Genomic DNA, 13,329 nt, shown 5'->3' with positions numbered 1-13,329 from the left:
TATCAAGTCCCCATTTACCCCCAGCCCCTAGCAACTGCCATTCCACGCTTGGATTCTGTGAATTTGACTATTTTAGATCGCTCATATAAGTGGAATTATGCAGCATCTATGCTTCTAGGACTAACTTATTTCACTTAGGAGCTTTAAAATGGGTATGAGACCAAAGCTTTTGTTGTAGACTGGACTCCCCCAGAAGGGACTGAAAAGTTATAGAATCGGCCCACAAGGCAGTCCCTGGCGAAGAACAGCTACACAGAGCATGTTCTGGCAGCGCAGAGGGAGGACAGAAGCTGTGTCCCCATTGTAGGGCCCCATCGTTTCCCCCGCCTACCTCTCCTACACCTCAACTCAGGGCCTCCCCGCAGCAGACATTACCTATAGGAGACCAGAATGAAAATTACATTGTGACTGAGTAGTTGCTTTGAATATCCATGTGCTTAACTGGGTGAGAGAATGTGCAAACTTGCTAACAAAGCATTGCCATAGTCCATATGTATCTCATTTCCCCTGAAAAATAATGTGAAGTCATGGTGGCAGCCCCACGCCAGCTCACAGAGCCCTCCTGGACAGATCAGGTAACAAGACAAGGCCAGATGGAAGGCTGTGTCCTGGGGCCAGGGCACCACCAGCTTGCATGGAAAGGGGAGGAATCCCGGGCTGGGTTGGTAACCCTGGGAAGCTGTGGATGCAGTGTAGGCGCTGTGGTCAGGGAGGCTGTCGAGCAAAGGAAGAACCAGATGGTGGTGACCAGGATGAGCATTCAAGGTCACTTCCAACCCAAAGCTGCTGGGAACCCATCAACTGATAAGTACATGCTCACTACAATGTCCACAATAGATGATATTAACTCCCCCAACACCCTCCCCACAGACATTTTGAAAGACGAGACATTCTGTGACCTTGAGGTGCAATCCCAACTCTCCTGAGGTTACAATGGTTGGCTTTCAGGGACTACAAGGATCTTCCCCGATTGAGCTTTCTGACACCCACACAGCTAAGTGTACCTCTCTGCAAGTCAAACTAGAAGTCATTGCTTCCAGACGCTAAACCCCACTACTTCTTTATAAATACAAGAATAAATACAGACTCCAAAAATGTAGGGGTTATATCACTGATGGAAGATTCGCTGTACTTGAAAAAGAGAAGCAAGAGATATGGATGAACATGAAGTGACGGAAGATGGCCACGGGGATAAGGAAAAAAAGAAGAGATGGAGGAAAGAGGAGGCCAAGAGGGGAAACTGAGTCTGTGCATTTCCATTATAAGGTCCCTTTCCCTGAGACTGAAATTAGAGGGACAACCGAGGCCTCCCTTCAAAGAATCCTGCCCAGAGGACTCTCAACCAGTCTAGGAAGTGAGAGAGACCCTTCCAGTGTCTTTAGGAAAGTACTCAAATCCAGGGAGCCTTGCAAGGCCAGCTGAGTAGAACACCCACAGTGACTCGAGAGAAGCTATGCAGCTTCTATGAAGAAGCTTTGCAGGATCTATGTAGCTGTGCCATCACATTTCACATGTGAGGAAGCTGAGGTTAGAAAGGCCACAGAACTCCCCAGGACAGTCCAGGTTGGTCTAGGCAGGAGCTCGGGCACACTGCAGGACTGCCCCTTGCTCTGGATCTCACTCCTTCAGACACGAGCAAAACCTGTGGTCTAGCAGCTGCAGGATTTCTCATATCCAGGCTCTGACTCATTCCCTGAGAGGGCTGGAGCTTGCCTTTGTTTCCACCTGCAGAAACAAGGGTGTCTGTGAGGACTTTGGGGCTCAAGCCACATCTGGAACTCCCCCATCCACATCTGCAGCCCAGGGAAAAAGCAAGATGAGCTGGGGTCATTGAATGCACTTGCAGTTTTCCCCAGTGTGCACCTCTTTATTGGAAGGGAAAATGTCTACCAAGTCGGGCAAAGGGTATGTGAACACAGGACTCAGATCTTTGAGAAAGTACAGCCATAGTCCCACTGTCCAGTGACGACTTATTGTGGCTTTTGTGGGAACACTGCAGAGGCATGCAGACACCCCATGGGGTGTGGGGCGGGGCAGGCAGGTGGGGGGAGTTAGAGGGAACTTTGTGGACCTTATAGTCTGAGGCTTTGAAGATTCTGTGATGATAGCCAGTTCTGAAGATTCACTCCCATTTCTTGACCTTAAAAGTAACATGTTTATCATAGATGATTTGGAAAGTGCAGAAAACTGTATGTTAGGAGAAAATAATTCCACCCCTAATCCCCACCCACCAGCCAAAAGCCACTACCCCAACATGCTATTTCCTTTGATTCCTTTTTCATAGTTTTTTTTAAATATTTAATGTAATTTATATTTACAGGATCCTGTTTTTTTCCCCTTAAATCATACTGTAAGCATTTCCTCCTGTCACTAAGGATTTCCATGCATCACTTCAATAACTGCATAATATTCTATCATATAAGCATATCAAAATTTACATAACCAATTCCCTAATGTGGAACATTTAGATTGTTCTCTCTCTTTTATTTTCCATTTTAAACCAAATTGCAGTATACTTTCCTAAGCATGAATTTTTGTTTCTTTTTCAGATTATTTCACTAGGATCAATTACTAGACATGGAATTTTTAATTCTCAGGGTGACACATTTGCCAAACAGTGTACGAGAGAATTAAAGGTGGCCGTTTTTTAAAATCTCACTTGGAGGCTATTTTGAAGTTGTTGGCAACGGTGATAATGGTGACAATGGTGATAATCCAACAGCCAACCTGTGCTGGCCACTGCCCCAGGGGCTCATCACACACCACCTCACAAGGAGCCTACGTAGCTGTGCCATCACATTTCACATGTGAGGAAGCTGAGGTTAGAAAGTCCACAGCACTCCCCAGGATGGTCCAGGTGTGGTCTAGGCAGGAGCTCAGACGTGCTGCGGGACTGCCCCTTGCTCTGGACCTCACTCCTTCACCTGTTCACTCCTGAGCTGGCTGACACAGCCAATATGCACAGGTAAGCCGGTAAGCAGGCACCCAGCTGTGAGCCTGGCAGGCGGAGGCTTCCTGCGCCCTCACTGTCCCCCAGTCTGGATGGAGCTGAGGCAGGAATAAGTGTATCCAAGGCCTTCTGTGCTCCAGTCACTTCTGCTGGAGCTCAGAGCTAGGACACCAAGCAAACGCTGATTGGGATACACTGTCCCCTCTTGGCTTCTCAAAATATCCCTAAGCATCCATTCCCTTTGCCACTTTGGTTCCCCAGACACCTTTCTTTGGAGAACCACTTCCCTGCTGCATCATCAGAGCCCAGGGATACTGAAATAAATCAACAGAGGTTGTTTGTCCTTCCCGAGGTCTCACTGCAGGCACTCAGCATGCAAATGGACACCCAAGGGGCAGCTGAGACTTTCAAAGTTTCCAAAGAACAAGGCAAAGGAGACTACAGTCTCCTGATCAGGTGTTGATCAGAGGCCAAGTGCACCTACCAGATGCTGGCACAGGGCCCTCTGTCCTCTCACCCAGCTCCAGTCATGGGGGCAGCCAAGGGAGCCAGCGCAGGTGACAAATTCTCACAGTAACCACTATGCCAGGTCTGAAACTACATCAGCTGGCTCCTGAAAGAAAGGACGCTGAGCTCAGAGTTGTGGCCAGGGCAGCTGGGGGTGTGACTTCTTATTTTCATTGCTAAGAAAGGACCATCCCCCCACAACTTCCATTTACTGAAGCCTTATATCACCTCCTTGCAAAGAGGAGGTGTGTGATAGCTTTGGAACTGAGCGTGTGATCTATAAGCCACTCACTGTCATGAGCTCAGTGGTTCTCAAAGACAGGCTCCTGGACCAGCAGCATCAGCAGCACCTGGGAACGTAATTAGCAATGCAAATTCTCAGGCCCACTCTTGGTGTGCTGAGTCAGAATCTGAGGTGGGTGCAGTGATCTGCGGTGTCACAAATCCCCCGGGAAATCCTGATGAACACTCAGATTGAGAACCCATGCCCTAGCCATCAGCCCCTGCTAACCCCTCAGGAGGAGGTTTTGCTCTCTACTTTACAGTAAAAGGAAGTAAAAGGAAGCTCCAAGAGGTGAGCTAACTTGCCTGAGAAGTTCTGCCCTCCAGCACAGGTGTAGTCCTATCTCATAGGGCCTTGTATCCGACAAATGATGACCAGGCACCACAGCAGTCAGGCTCATGAAGAGGTCCTCCTGCCCCACCCAGAAGTCATGACCACTCTGCTACGGACTTGCCCCCCATGTCCTCTCACCACTGCACCCAGTTCTCCATGCTGGCATTCCCCACCCCACCATCTCAGTAGGTCAGTCTTGGGGGCCCCCTCTTCCTCCAGGAACCCCTTTCTAAGAACATCAGAGAACTACCCACGTGCATTTGTCTCTGTTACACAGTAAGCTCCTTTAAAGGTAAGGGCCCTGGCTTAAGCAGAGAGCACATCGCTGCAAAATAGTAGGTGCTAGAGAAATGTTGCTGAGGACAGAAAGAACAAACAAAATCATGAGCATCCTCACTGTCAGAGAACCTGGGAGTCCTGGGGCTGAGTCTGATGGGTGAGTCCCCTCTGCAACACCCCTGGGCATATCTTTATCGCTCATTTTGACACTTTACCACACAGACAGTGTTGGCAGTCTCTTTTCCCATAAATATGTTAAATCTCCTCCACCAAGTCATAAGCTCCCTAGGGGCACACCGCATCCTCTCCACATCCCTGGGGCTGGGTAATGCTACCTGCTCAGCCAATATCGCTGGCTTGCAAGAGAGATGGATAGACAGTGAATAATAAGCTATCCATTTATTATTGTGTAGGACTACTATCCTGAGACCAATTCTTCCCTAGCTGTAGCTTAAATGCTATATCCTTTCAGGGTGTGATAACAACAAACCATCAAAGAAACGGAAACGTGGTTGACCTTCTTCCTACCAAAAAAAGAAAAGTCAGTTAATAAACGTCACTTGTCAACTGCTTTCTGCTTGACCTGCATAAGAACTTGGAGGCAAGAATCTAGCACAGGAAGAAGAAACTCCAGTGGGAGCTAAAGAGCACTTTCTATGGCCACGAAGTTTCCTGTCCCTCCCCCAATAGCTGTCCTCCTCCTGAACCCAAATCAGACTCACCCAAAGTCATGGCTGTGGGAGAGTGACTTTTCTAACCAGATCTGTAGTTTCTTTGAAATAGAATGCTCTGGGTGAGTGGCCAGAGCTTGGCAAATTGTCAGGCAATGGTGTGGACACCTCTGCATTGCTGTCATCGACGTGGTTGTCATGGCGAGAACTCTCCAAGGACTCCACGACAAACCCCTATTCTCCTTCATGGTTTTAAAGCTGAAATAATTCTCCTCTTCCCACCATACTTAGGCCTCCTGATTCAAAGGCATCCTCCCTCTTGACTCAAAGGAACTCAATCCCCCAGAGGCCTCTGCCCTGGCCAGAATTCTTGCCCCTTTGCTGGCCCAAGTGGACATGGGAAGCAGGGAACAGGCTCTTCCTCCATAACTCCCAAGGCACAAGGAAAAACCAGTAGAGGTGGGCAAGAGGTGTAAAGACAACAAAACCTTGCAGGAAAGGAGAGAACTGCTGGACAGCTTCATCAGAAAACACAGAAGAAGGGAGGTTCTTGGTGGCCACAGAGGGTCGACCTGTGTCTCTGGGGCCAGCGCCTGACCACTGCTCTCTGTCAAAATCTGAGAACCCCCAGGGTCCAGCTGCTGCTAAAGTCCTGGGTCCTGTTGGCTGTGCCCAAGCTGCCAGTGGAACTGGGAATGTCACCTTCAACGAGGGGGAGCCCTTGTGTGCCCTGCTGCCTGTGACTGGAGGACAGACGGCCGGCCACCTGGTGGACTGTATGTAGAATCAGCAGGTGTGTGGCCACAGACAGGTTGCAGACTGCACAGGAGAAAAGCCATTCCCAGCACTTTGGAAGGCACACACTCTGGTGCTAAGTTATCCTTGGTTTGAACACAAGTTCTGCCCTTTTTTGGCGGTGAGATTTTGACACGTTATTTGACCTCTTTGGGCATGCATTGCATTATCTGTAACTTAAAGGAAGGAAGAAACTTCCCTTTTGCAGGCTTGCTGCAGGATTAATGAGGGAGCTTCCACAGAAACTTTGCCCAGTGCCTGTGCCTAGTAAATGTACAGAGAACCTGCAGAGTGCTTCTTCTCCTCCAGAGGCTCACAAGGCTGAACCCCCAGGCTATGTGGCCTCATCTCCAGAATCAGGGAGCATTCCTCCCACCCACCATCCCACCCCTGCCCCTGTGGGAAGGGAGCTTCCCTGAACAGGAGTTTGGGGCAGTAACAGCCCTTCCCTTTCCTCTCCCTCTGGAGAGTCATCAGCTCAGCTCACAGGAAGCATCTGTTATCCCTGCACCTGGCTCATAGCCCAGGCCCTAGCCTTGTGGTGAGGGTTCCGAAGCTCAGAGCTGTCACACAACATGGCCACCTTACCGCCATGACCCATACCAGCTTTTGTCAGAGTGAAGCCGTGCTTTCTTTGCCATCTGCCTGCTCGTAGTTGGGCTTCCTTGAACTCAACACTGCAGGACTAGGGATTTGTTTTACTCCCCCTTATAGTCTTGTGGCTTAAGCCATGGCCTCCAAACAGTATGGTAAATGCTTTTGGTGTGTGTGCACAAATGAAATCAAAGCCCCACCAAATATTATTTACCCTGGCTGCCTTTGTTAGGGCCTGATGGTTTCTGAACACCTCTCTCTCTCTCTCTCCCACTCCCTCTCTCTCTCTCCCCCTCTCTCTCCCTCTTCTTCTTTCCCTCTCCCTCCCCTCTAGTTAGGACCCACCAGTGGGCTGGGATTTACTGTTTGACAAACACTGCCCTAAATAAGTTGCGTGTCACAGTCACATCTCCCAGGGAAACCATAAGCCCCCTGAGGTTAGAGACTCATTCTCTGTTTCCTGGAACTTCCTCTTTCCCTACAGTAATGCTGGGAACTCAGAGACACTCAGCACCCAGATGTTGATTTACTGTCAGCCAAGACTGTGCTGGGAATCCATGACCAGCATCCATCCTCTGCCTGGACTCACAACATCTGTTAGCAGGTCGTTTAGGTGGCTGGCACTGAATTATGTGCAAACCAGAGTAATAATAAGAATGAGATCAAATTGGGGCTCCCTGCTCAGCGGGGAGTCTGCTTCTCCCTCTGCCCCTCCCCCCTCTCATGTGCTCTCTCTCTCTCTCATTCTCTCTCTCAAATAAATAAATAAAATCTTAAAAAAAAAAAAAAAAAAAGAATGAGATCAAACTAGTGGTGACAGGATGTGAGGGCGATCTGGCTGTGACATCTGTCACCCCACTGATCGCCAGGGTTGATTCGGTGGATCTGGCTATCGAGGCGGGTGTCCCCTTCTTCCCTCATGGCTCCATGTGCGTCCCTCCCAAAGCCACACCCTCGGTAGAAGAGAACGGCCTTCCCTGATAGAGGAGGACCATTCTTTGGTCAAGGGTATACGAGTAGCTGCATTCCCCTACTAGTACTTAGGACCATTTTTAGGAGAACATGGGGTGGTCAAGCTTCCAAGACTCCAGCTACATCCAAATGAGGTACCATATGTGGCAGTCTGCCTTTCTTAAAAAAAAAAAAAATAGTGGTGACAACTCAGTAAACACCTATTCTGAGCTATGTGCCATGTAGGTACTGTCTACATAACATATATAAAATATTTATCATGTGTGGGTATGTCATTTCTAATCCCTACCACAGGGAGGATACTGTTAAACTTGTTTTACATACAAAGAAAGTAAAGCCAGTCAATATTAAATATTTTGCTGAATAACTGCTGTGCAATTTCATGCCAAGACTTGAACCAAAAACTGTCTTCACGAGGTGGACAGTGCAAAGTACAGTCTGATTCTCAGTTCGCCCAAAGGGACCAGGCATTCAAATACCATTCAACAACGGTCCTTGGGTGCCAGGCGCATAGTCGAATGTTGGGCATAGAGCTGTGACCAGGGCTAACATGGTTCTGGAGCTTGTAGAGCTTTCTCTGTGGTGGGGGTGTTGCAATCTTGAGGGGAGCCAAGAAGGAAAATCACAGGGTACCTTGGATCTCTACAAAAGGGTTGAGGCCTCCCATGCCTGTCCAACCTGAGGGCTATACAGTGGCTTATTTCTGATCTCAGACCCACACCTAGCCATAAATAATACCTTGCTCTGCCATAAATGCACCCCCTAAGGCTGCCCATCAATCCCTCTACCCCAGTTCTTGAGCTCAGAATGATGCTAACTCCAATCATACTCAACTCTTCAACCCCGGCTAGGTAGGGGTGGGTTTTCATTCCAGGGTCCCAATCTGCTTGCACACTAACCCGTCAACTTCCTGGGAGGGATGGAGCTCACTCCAGCTAGCCTTTCCAAATATCCCCTATCATTGCTGCTGGCTAAAGGGAAGCAGGACAAGGGAGTATAACCGATGAGGGTCCTCACCCCACCATCTCCAGAGGTGAGAGGTCAAAACACAGGCTTCAGGAGCCTCAGTGCCATGAATGGTGAGCAGATATTCAGGGAGAAAGTAAGAGCTAGGGAGAGGTGAGCATTGTTGTGGGTGCTGAGCTCTCTGCTTGGAATGCTTACACTCCTGTCTGTGCAGCAAACTCTCATTCATCCTTCAAGGGCCAATCCTAATGACTTCCCTCTGGGAACTTTCTCATACACCAGCAGTTCTCAACACAGAACAATCATCAGAACCACCTAGAGGCCTGTTACCACAGATTGCAGGCCCCCAGCCCATGTTTCTGATTCAGCAGGTCTGAGATGGGGCCCAAGAATTTGCCTTTCTAGCAGACTCCTAGGAAAGGCTGCTGGTCCCAGGACCATACTTTGAGAACCACTTCTTATGCCATCCCCATCTTCCCAGACAGGCCTGAGCTTCCTCCTCTGTGCCAGTTCTGACCTCTGTGGCCGTTCCCATCATGCTGAAGTGTCACCACCCTGGGGGCACTCACAGTGTGCCAATTCAGCTCCACACACCTGGAGGGGTGGGGCATGGAGATCAAGCATCCCTGCCCACCATTCTCCTGAGTGTGTGTGAGTTCAGAGGGAGCGTTGCTAGGGGCTCAACTGGTGACCCCTCAGAGGCCAGAGGTCCCTCCTGCTCTGTAGTCTGCTGGCCTGCCAGGAGGGCTTCCAGTGTTCCAGTATATAGATTTGGGTACAGGGTCCCAAACACAAGCTAAGAAATTCACCCCAAGGGGTTCAAGCCAAATACCTCATCTAGTTTTTAAGCAGCCAACCCAGACTTCCCACTGGGCGGTGACTGAAGAGTTAAGCACACTGACTCTGGGTGGCCTCGGCCTGAGCTGGTGGACTCCTGACTCTCTTTTAGCTATATGATCCAGGGAAAACAGTAACACTTTTCTGGGACTCAGCTTCCAAATCTGTACGATGGGAATAATAATCACTGCTTCCGAATGGGACCGCCCTGGGGGCTACATGAGTTAAAACCTGGTAAATGCTGAGGACAGTACCAGGCACATGGTACACAATTGTGAATCGTTTTTAAAAGAAAAGGTAACAGCAGTCCCTTCTAACCCTGACTGGGTTGGACTAACTGGCATAAGAAATGCTGGTGTTCACCTGGAATATTCCAGGTGGCAATCTGGGATATTTGAACTTCTGTGACCATCCACATGGACTTAAGGAAGGGGCCACTCTTCATTCTTACTGAAGCACTCGGTGCTTTGTGATTGAGGAAGGTCTACAATGCCGGTGTCTGAATCCACTCATGTAGGTGTGTATACACACACACATGCATTTATTTATGCAGTATTATTCAGTAAATGTTTATCGAGTACCTACTGTGGAGAAGGTGCTAAATTCTAGGTAGCTCTTGTCCACCCTGGAGTCCGATGCCACTTGAACTTCCTGCCCCGCCAGCCTCCGTTCTCACTGCAGTGAAGCACTTAGAAGCTGACCCCACTGCTCCTACTGCCTTCCCTCCCACCCCTACCCTGACTCCTGCTGTGTGCCCACTCAGTCTCTTTGCAGGCCTGAGGACTTCTTTTAACCTCTTCCCCACCTCCAGGCTCCAGGCTGGTTCTTCTCCTCCTCTGTCTCCAGCCTGGAGCCTTTGCTTGGCTCCCCACACTTTCCTTCCTGACACCATCACTGGTTTCTTATCAGAAAAAGGCATCTGGAAGCTGTCAGTGGGGAGAATGACCTCATCTCACCATGATTAAAGTGATTATCTGAGCAGAAAGGCCTATAATGAAGTAGCCTTCTCTGTTTTAATGTGCATAGCCGTTGTAATGGGAACATGGGATTTCCATGTTAACACTGATATTTCTGTGGTCTAATAAATCCTTCCTCTCACTCGTCTCCCAGAGGAGAGAGGAGGCACTCTGTGCAGCCGCTGGAGGTGATGTGCAGGTTCCTTGTGATGCTAGCCCTGTGGCCAGACCATAGCACTTCCGAGAAATGCACTCAGTAAATCCGTAGCGCCCGAGGGCGGCCCTTCCCACAGAAGAGCTGATCAGAGACCCCAGAGGGACTCGGGGAGGAGCCTCCAGACAGGAGCCCTCTGGGAGGGGCATCTTCAAGAGAGAAAAGAGAAAGTGCACCCCAGAGGTGAGAGTCTGAGCTAAGTCCGGGCCACCATTGAGCGAGCTGTGTGACCCTGGGCACGTCACTTTCTGACACTCAGTGTCGCACCTGTGAAATGAGCTAGTGATACCACACACCTCATGGAACGGGGTATCAAAGACCACATGATGTGATGGGTCAAAGGCAACTAAACCAACACCTGGCATGTACAGACCCTCCACATGTCGGGACACTTCACAGATGGTCTGTTTTTACCATTATGGTGAGAAAAGCTGAGGTCCAAAGGCAGGTGGTGCTGGCACCAGGCATATCACTGCCCATTTTCATGGCCACCACCGAGCCTGTCTACCCAGTGTCTGCCCAGTGCAGGAGCCCATCCCTCATCCCACTCGCATGGTTGCAGAGATGTCAGAACTGGGGCTGCCTCAACTCTGGTTCACACGTTCTCCGCAGACCTGCCAGTGGCCAGGCAGAGCCAGAAGCCTGTCCAGGCACACCCTGCCTCCTGTCCACTCAGCCCATTCAAGAGCTGTGCGCCTGTGAGCTGGGGGTACAGGCACGGCCAGGGTGCTGCTAAGTATGGGAAGACTTTCTCTCCCCACTAAGGCTCTTCTCTTCTGTTCACAGAACTGGACCCTGGCCCATTTTTCCCCTCGTTGGGGGCGAACATCGCCATCATTGCAGGTGAGCTGTGCTGGGCCTCCAAGCCAGGAGGGTCAGAGGAAATGCCCAGGGGAGAGAGAACCTGCCATCACTCCCAGAGTCTGAGAGACCTGGGTTCTATTGCTCAGACTTCAAGCCTCTTCTCCCAACTACTCATGAGTCCAGACAGAAATGAAGGACTGACTTCTGACACCCCATGCCTTTGCATGGCATCCTCCAGAATCCTCTTCCTCTTCAGTCATTTGCTTGGCTGATCCCTGCTCCCCTGCCAGACTCATGCAGCCCTCACCTCTGGAGAGCATGCTGGAGCTAAGGTCAGGTGATGAGCAGTGAACCACACTCCACCCAACCTGTCTCAAGGGCTTCCCATGGCCCTGTCTTGTTCCCCCAGTAGTGCCCAGGGGGGCAGCCACCAGGGCCCAGCCTTCTGGGCACTTTCCTGGTTTTACCACCAAGACTTGTGCTCCAGGAAACTTCTCAGTTGGGATTGTTCTGGTTTTAAAACTGAAAGTCCTGAGGCCCATGAACCCCTCAGTTTTAGGTAAACCCATGTAGTTCATTCTGCAAGTCATGCACAGAGGTCTGTCTTCCTCAGTAGATTGAGCGCCCCTGAGTGAGGGTCAGTTCTGGGATCCTATTCCAGCCTCAGTCGGCACCACTCTGAGTGGAGGGATAGGGAACAGGAGGGGAGAGAGAGGTAACTCAGACGGGTACAGATAAGGGTGAGCACACACTAGGCAGGATGAGCAAGCCTGTCTGGGGTTGGTGTTTGTTATAGCAGAGTATCTGTCCGGACACAAGCCCTGTGCGTCCTGACCCCCTCCCTCAGGCCCAGATGCCTGCCCCAGACTGAGCCATGCATTGCTTCCCTCCTGCAGGCGTGATCGCCGCTATAGCCATCGTCCTGATCTGCCTCCTCATCGTCATGCTACGCTACATGTACCGGCACAAGGGCACATACCACACCAATGAGGCCAAGGGTACAGAGTTTGCTGAAAGCGCAGACGCAGCCCTGCAGGATGACCCCTCCCTCCAGGACACAGGTGACAACAGCAGAAAGGAGTACTTTATCTGAGGGGCACCAGGCCTCACCTCCCCCAATGCCTCCTTCAACTCCGTAAGAGAAGATACATCCCACAACCCCAACCTGCTATCTGCACCACCAGGCAGACCATGAGAGCACCCACCTCATCCCAAGATACGCACCTGGCCTGGGAACACTAGGTGCCAGCCTGGGAAGAGAGAGGGAAGAAGGAGGGACTGAGCCGTGAGAGGCCTGTCCCAGGCACCAGGGGATGCAGTGGCCACCCAGGAGGCCTGCCTTTGCTCTGCCAGAGGAAGAAAGTCTGGGTTCTCCTGGACAGTGCAGTTTGTCATCAGCATGGTGTGAAAGTCCTTGCTGGGTGGGTGGGCCTGAGGGCTGGGGAAGCAAGGAAGTGAGTCATCTGTAAGCTGACTGGGGATAATGGCATCAAATGTCAGTCCTTGACATTTGGGGGGAACAGCAGGTGCCAGAGCTAAAAGGCACTTTTGTCTCCCATTGATCCAGCTCTAAATGATTGGAAATAAATTTGAAATGTAACCAAGCATTCAGAGTCAAACAGCATTACTGTAATTGTCTGGGGAAAGACAACCACCACCCAGGCCTTGCGTTTCACTGGTATGACTTTGTGTTCTCCACTACAGTCTGCATGCGTGGGGCTGGGACCATCCACTTCCAGCCCCATTGGCCTGTCCTCAGCATAGACAGTGCAGCCTCCTGGAACCCTGAGGGAAGGATGGACCAGTGACCAGGTTTCTTTTTTTCCCTGTGCAGGCACCAGCTTCATGAAACAAATGTAAGAGTGGAATGTTCCTCTAGAAATAATAGGCTGTCCCAGCTGCCTAGGCATTGGCTGAAGCATTGATTTTTTTTTAATGCATGATATTAGAAAAATTATACCTGTTAAATAACCGTGAGTGAACTGATCCTTCCCATAATAACAGTGGCTAGAGCACAGACTGCAGAGTGCCATCCCTCTGGGTTTGGGCCCTAGGTCCCCCTTTCCTGGTCCTGGGACCTTGGGCAACTTGCTTGACCTTTCTGGCTTCAGTGTTCCCATCCCTCAAGTAGACATGATTCCATGGTAGTGTTGAGGAGGAAACATTTT

The 13,329-nt window shown here is 50.3% G+C and overlaps 1 protein-coding gene across 2 annotated transcripts in view; it reads left to right on the top strand.

The window, feature by feature from the left end:
• The window catches only part of GYPC (glycophorin C (Gerbich blood group)), a 43,127-nt gene extending 30,361 nt beyond the window's left edge, over positions 1 to 12,766 (top strand). The window contains exons 2-3 of one of the 2 annotated variants that reach the window (XM_045869035.3): positions 11,144 to 11,200; positions 12,058 to 12,766. In XM_045869035.3, the coding sequence (XP_045724991.1) occupies positions 11,144 to 11,200; positions 12,058 to 12,254 (254 nt within the window). In that variant the 3' untranslated portion in view covers positions 12,255 to 12,766. The remainder of the gene's footprint in view (positions 1 to 11,143; positions 11,201 to 12,057) is intronic. The other variant, XM_054506250.2, reaches the window with a different exon arrangement.
• Positions 12,767 to 13,329: the final 563 nt, after the last annotated feature.

The sequence above is a fragment of the Mirounga angustirostris genome, unplaced genomic scaffold, assembly GCF_029215605.1.
Source record: "Mirounga angustirostris isolate CCGP_5_RB_7025 unplaced genomic scaffold, mMirAng1.0.hap1 SCAF_3, whole genome shotgun sequence".
Lineage (NCBI taxonomy): Eukaryota > Metazoa > Chordata > Mammalia > Carnivora > Phocidae > Mirounga > Mirounga angustirostris.
Note: the sequence above shows the minus strand (reverse complement) of the source record. Positions and strands in the feature narration are given on the sequence as shown.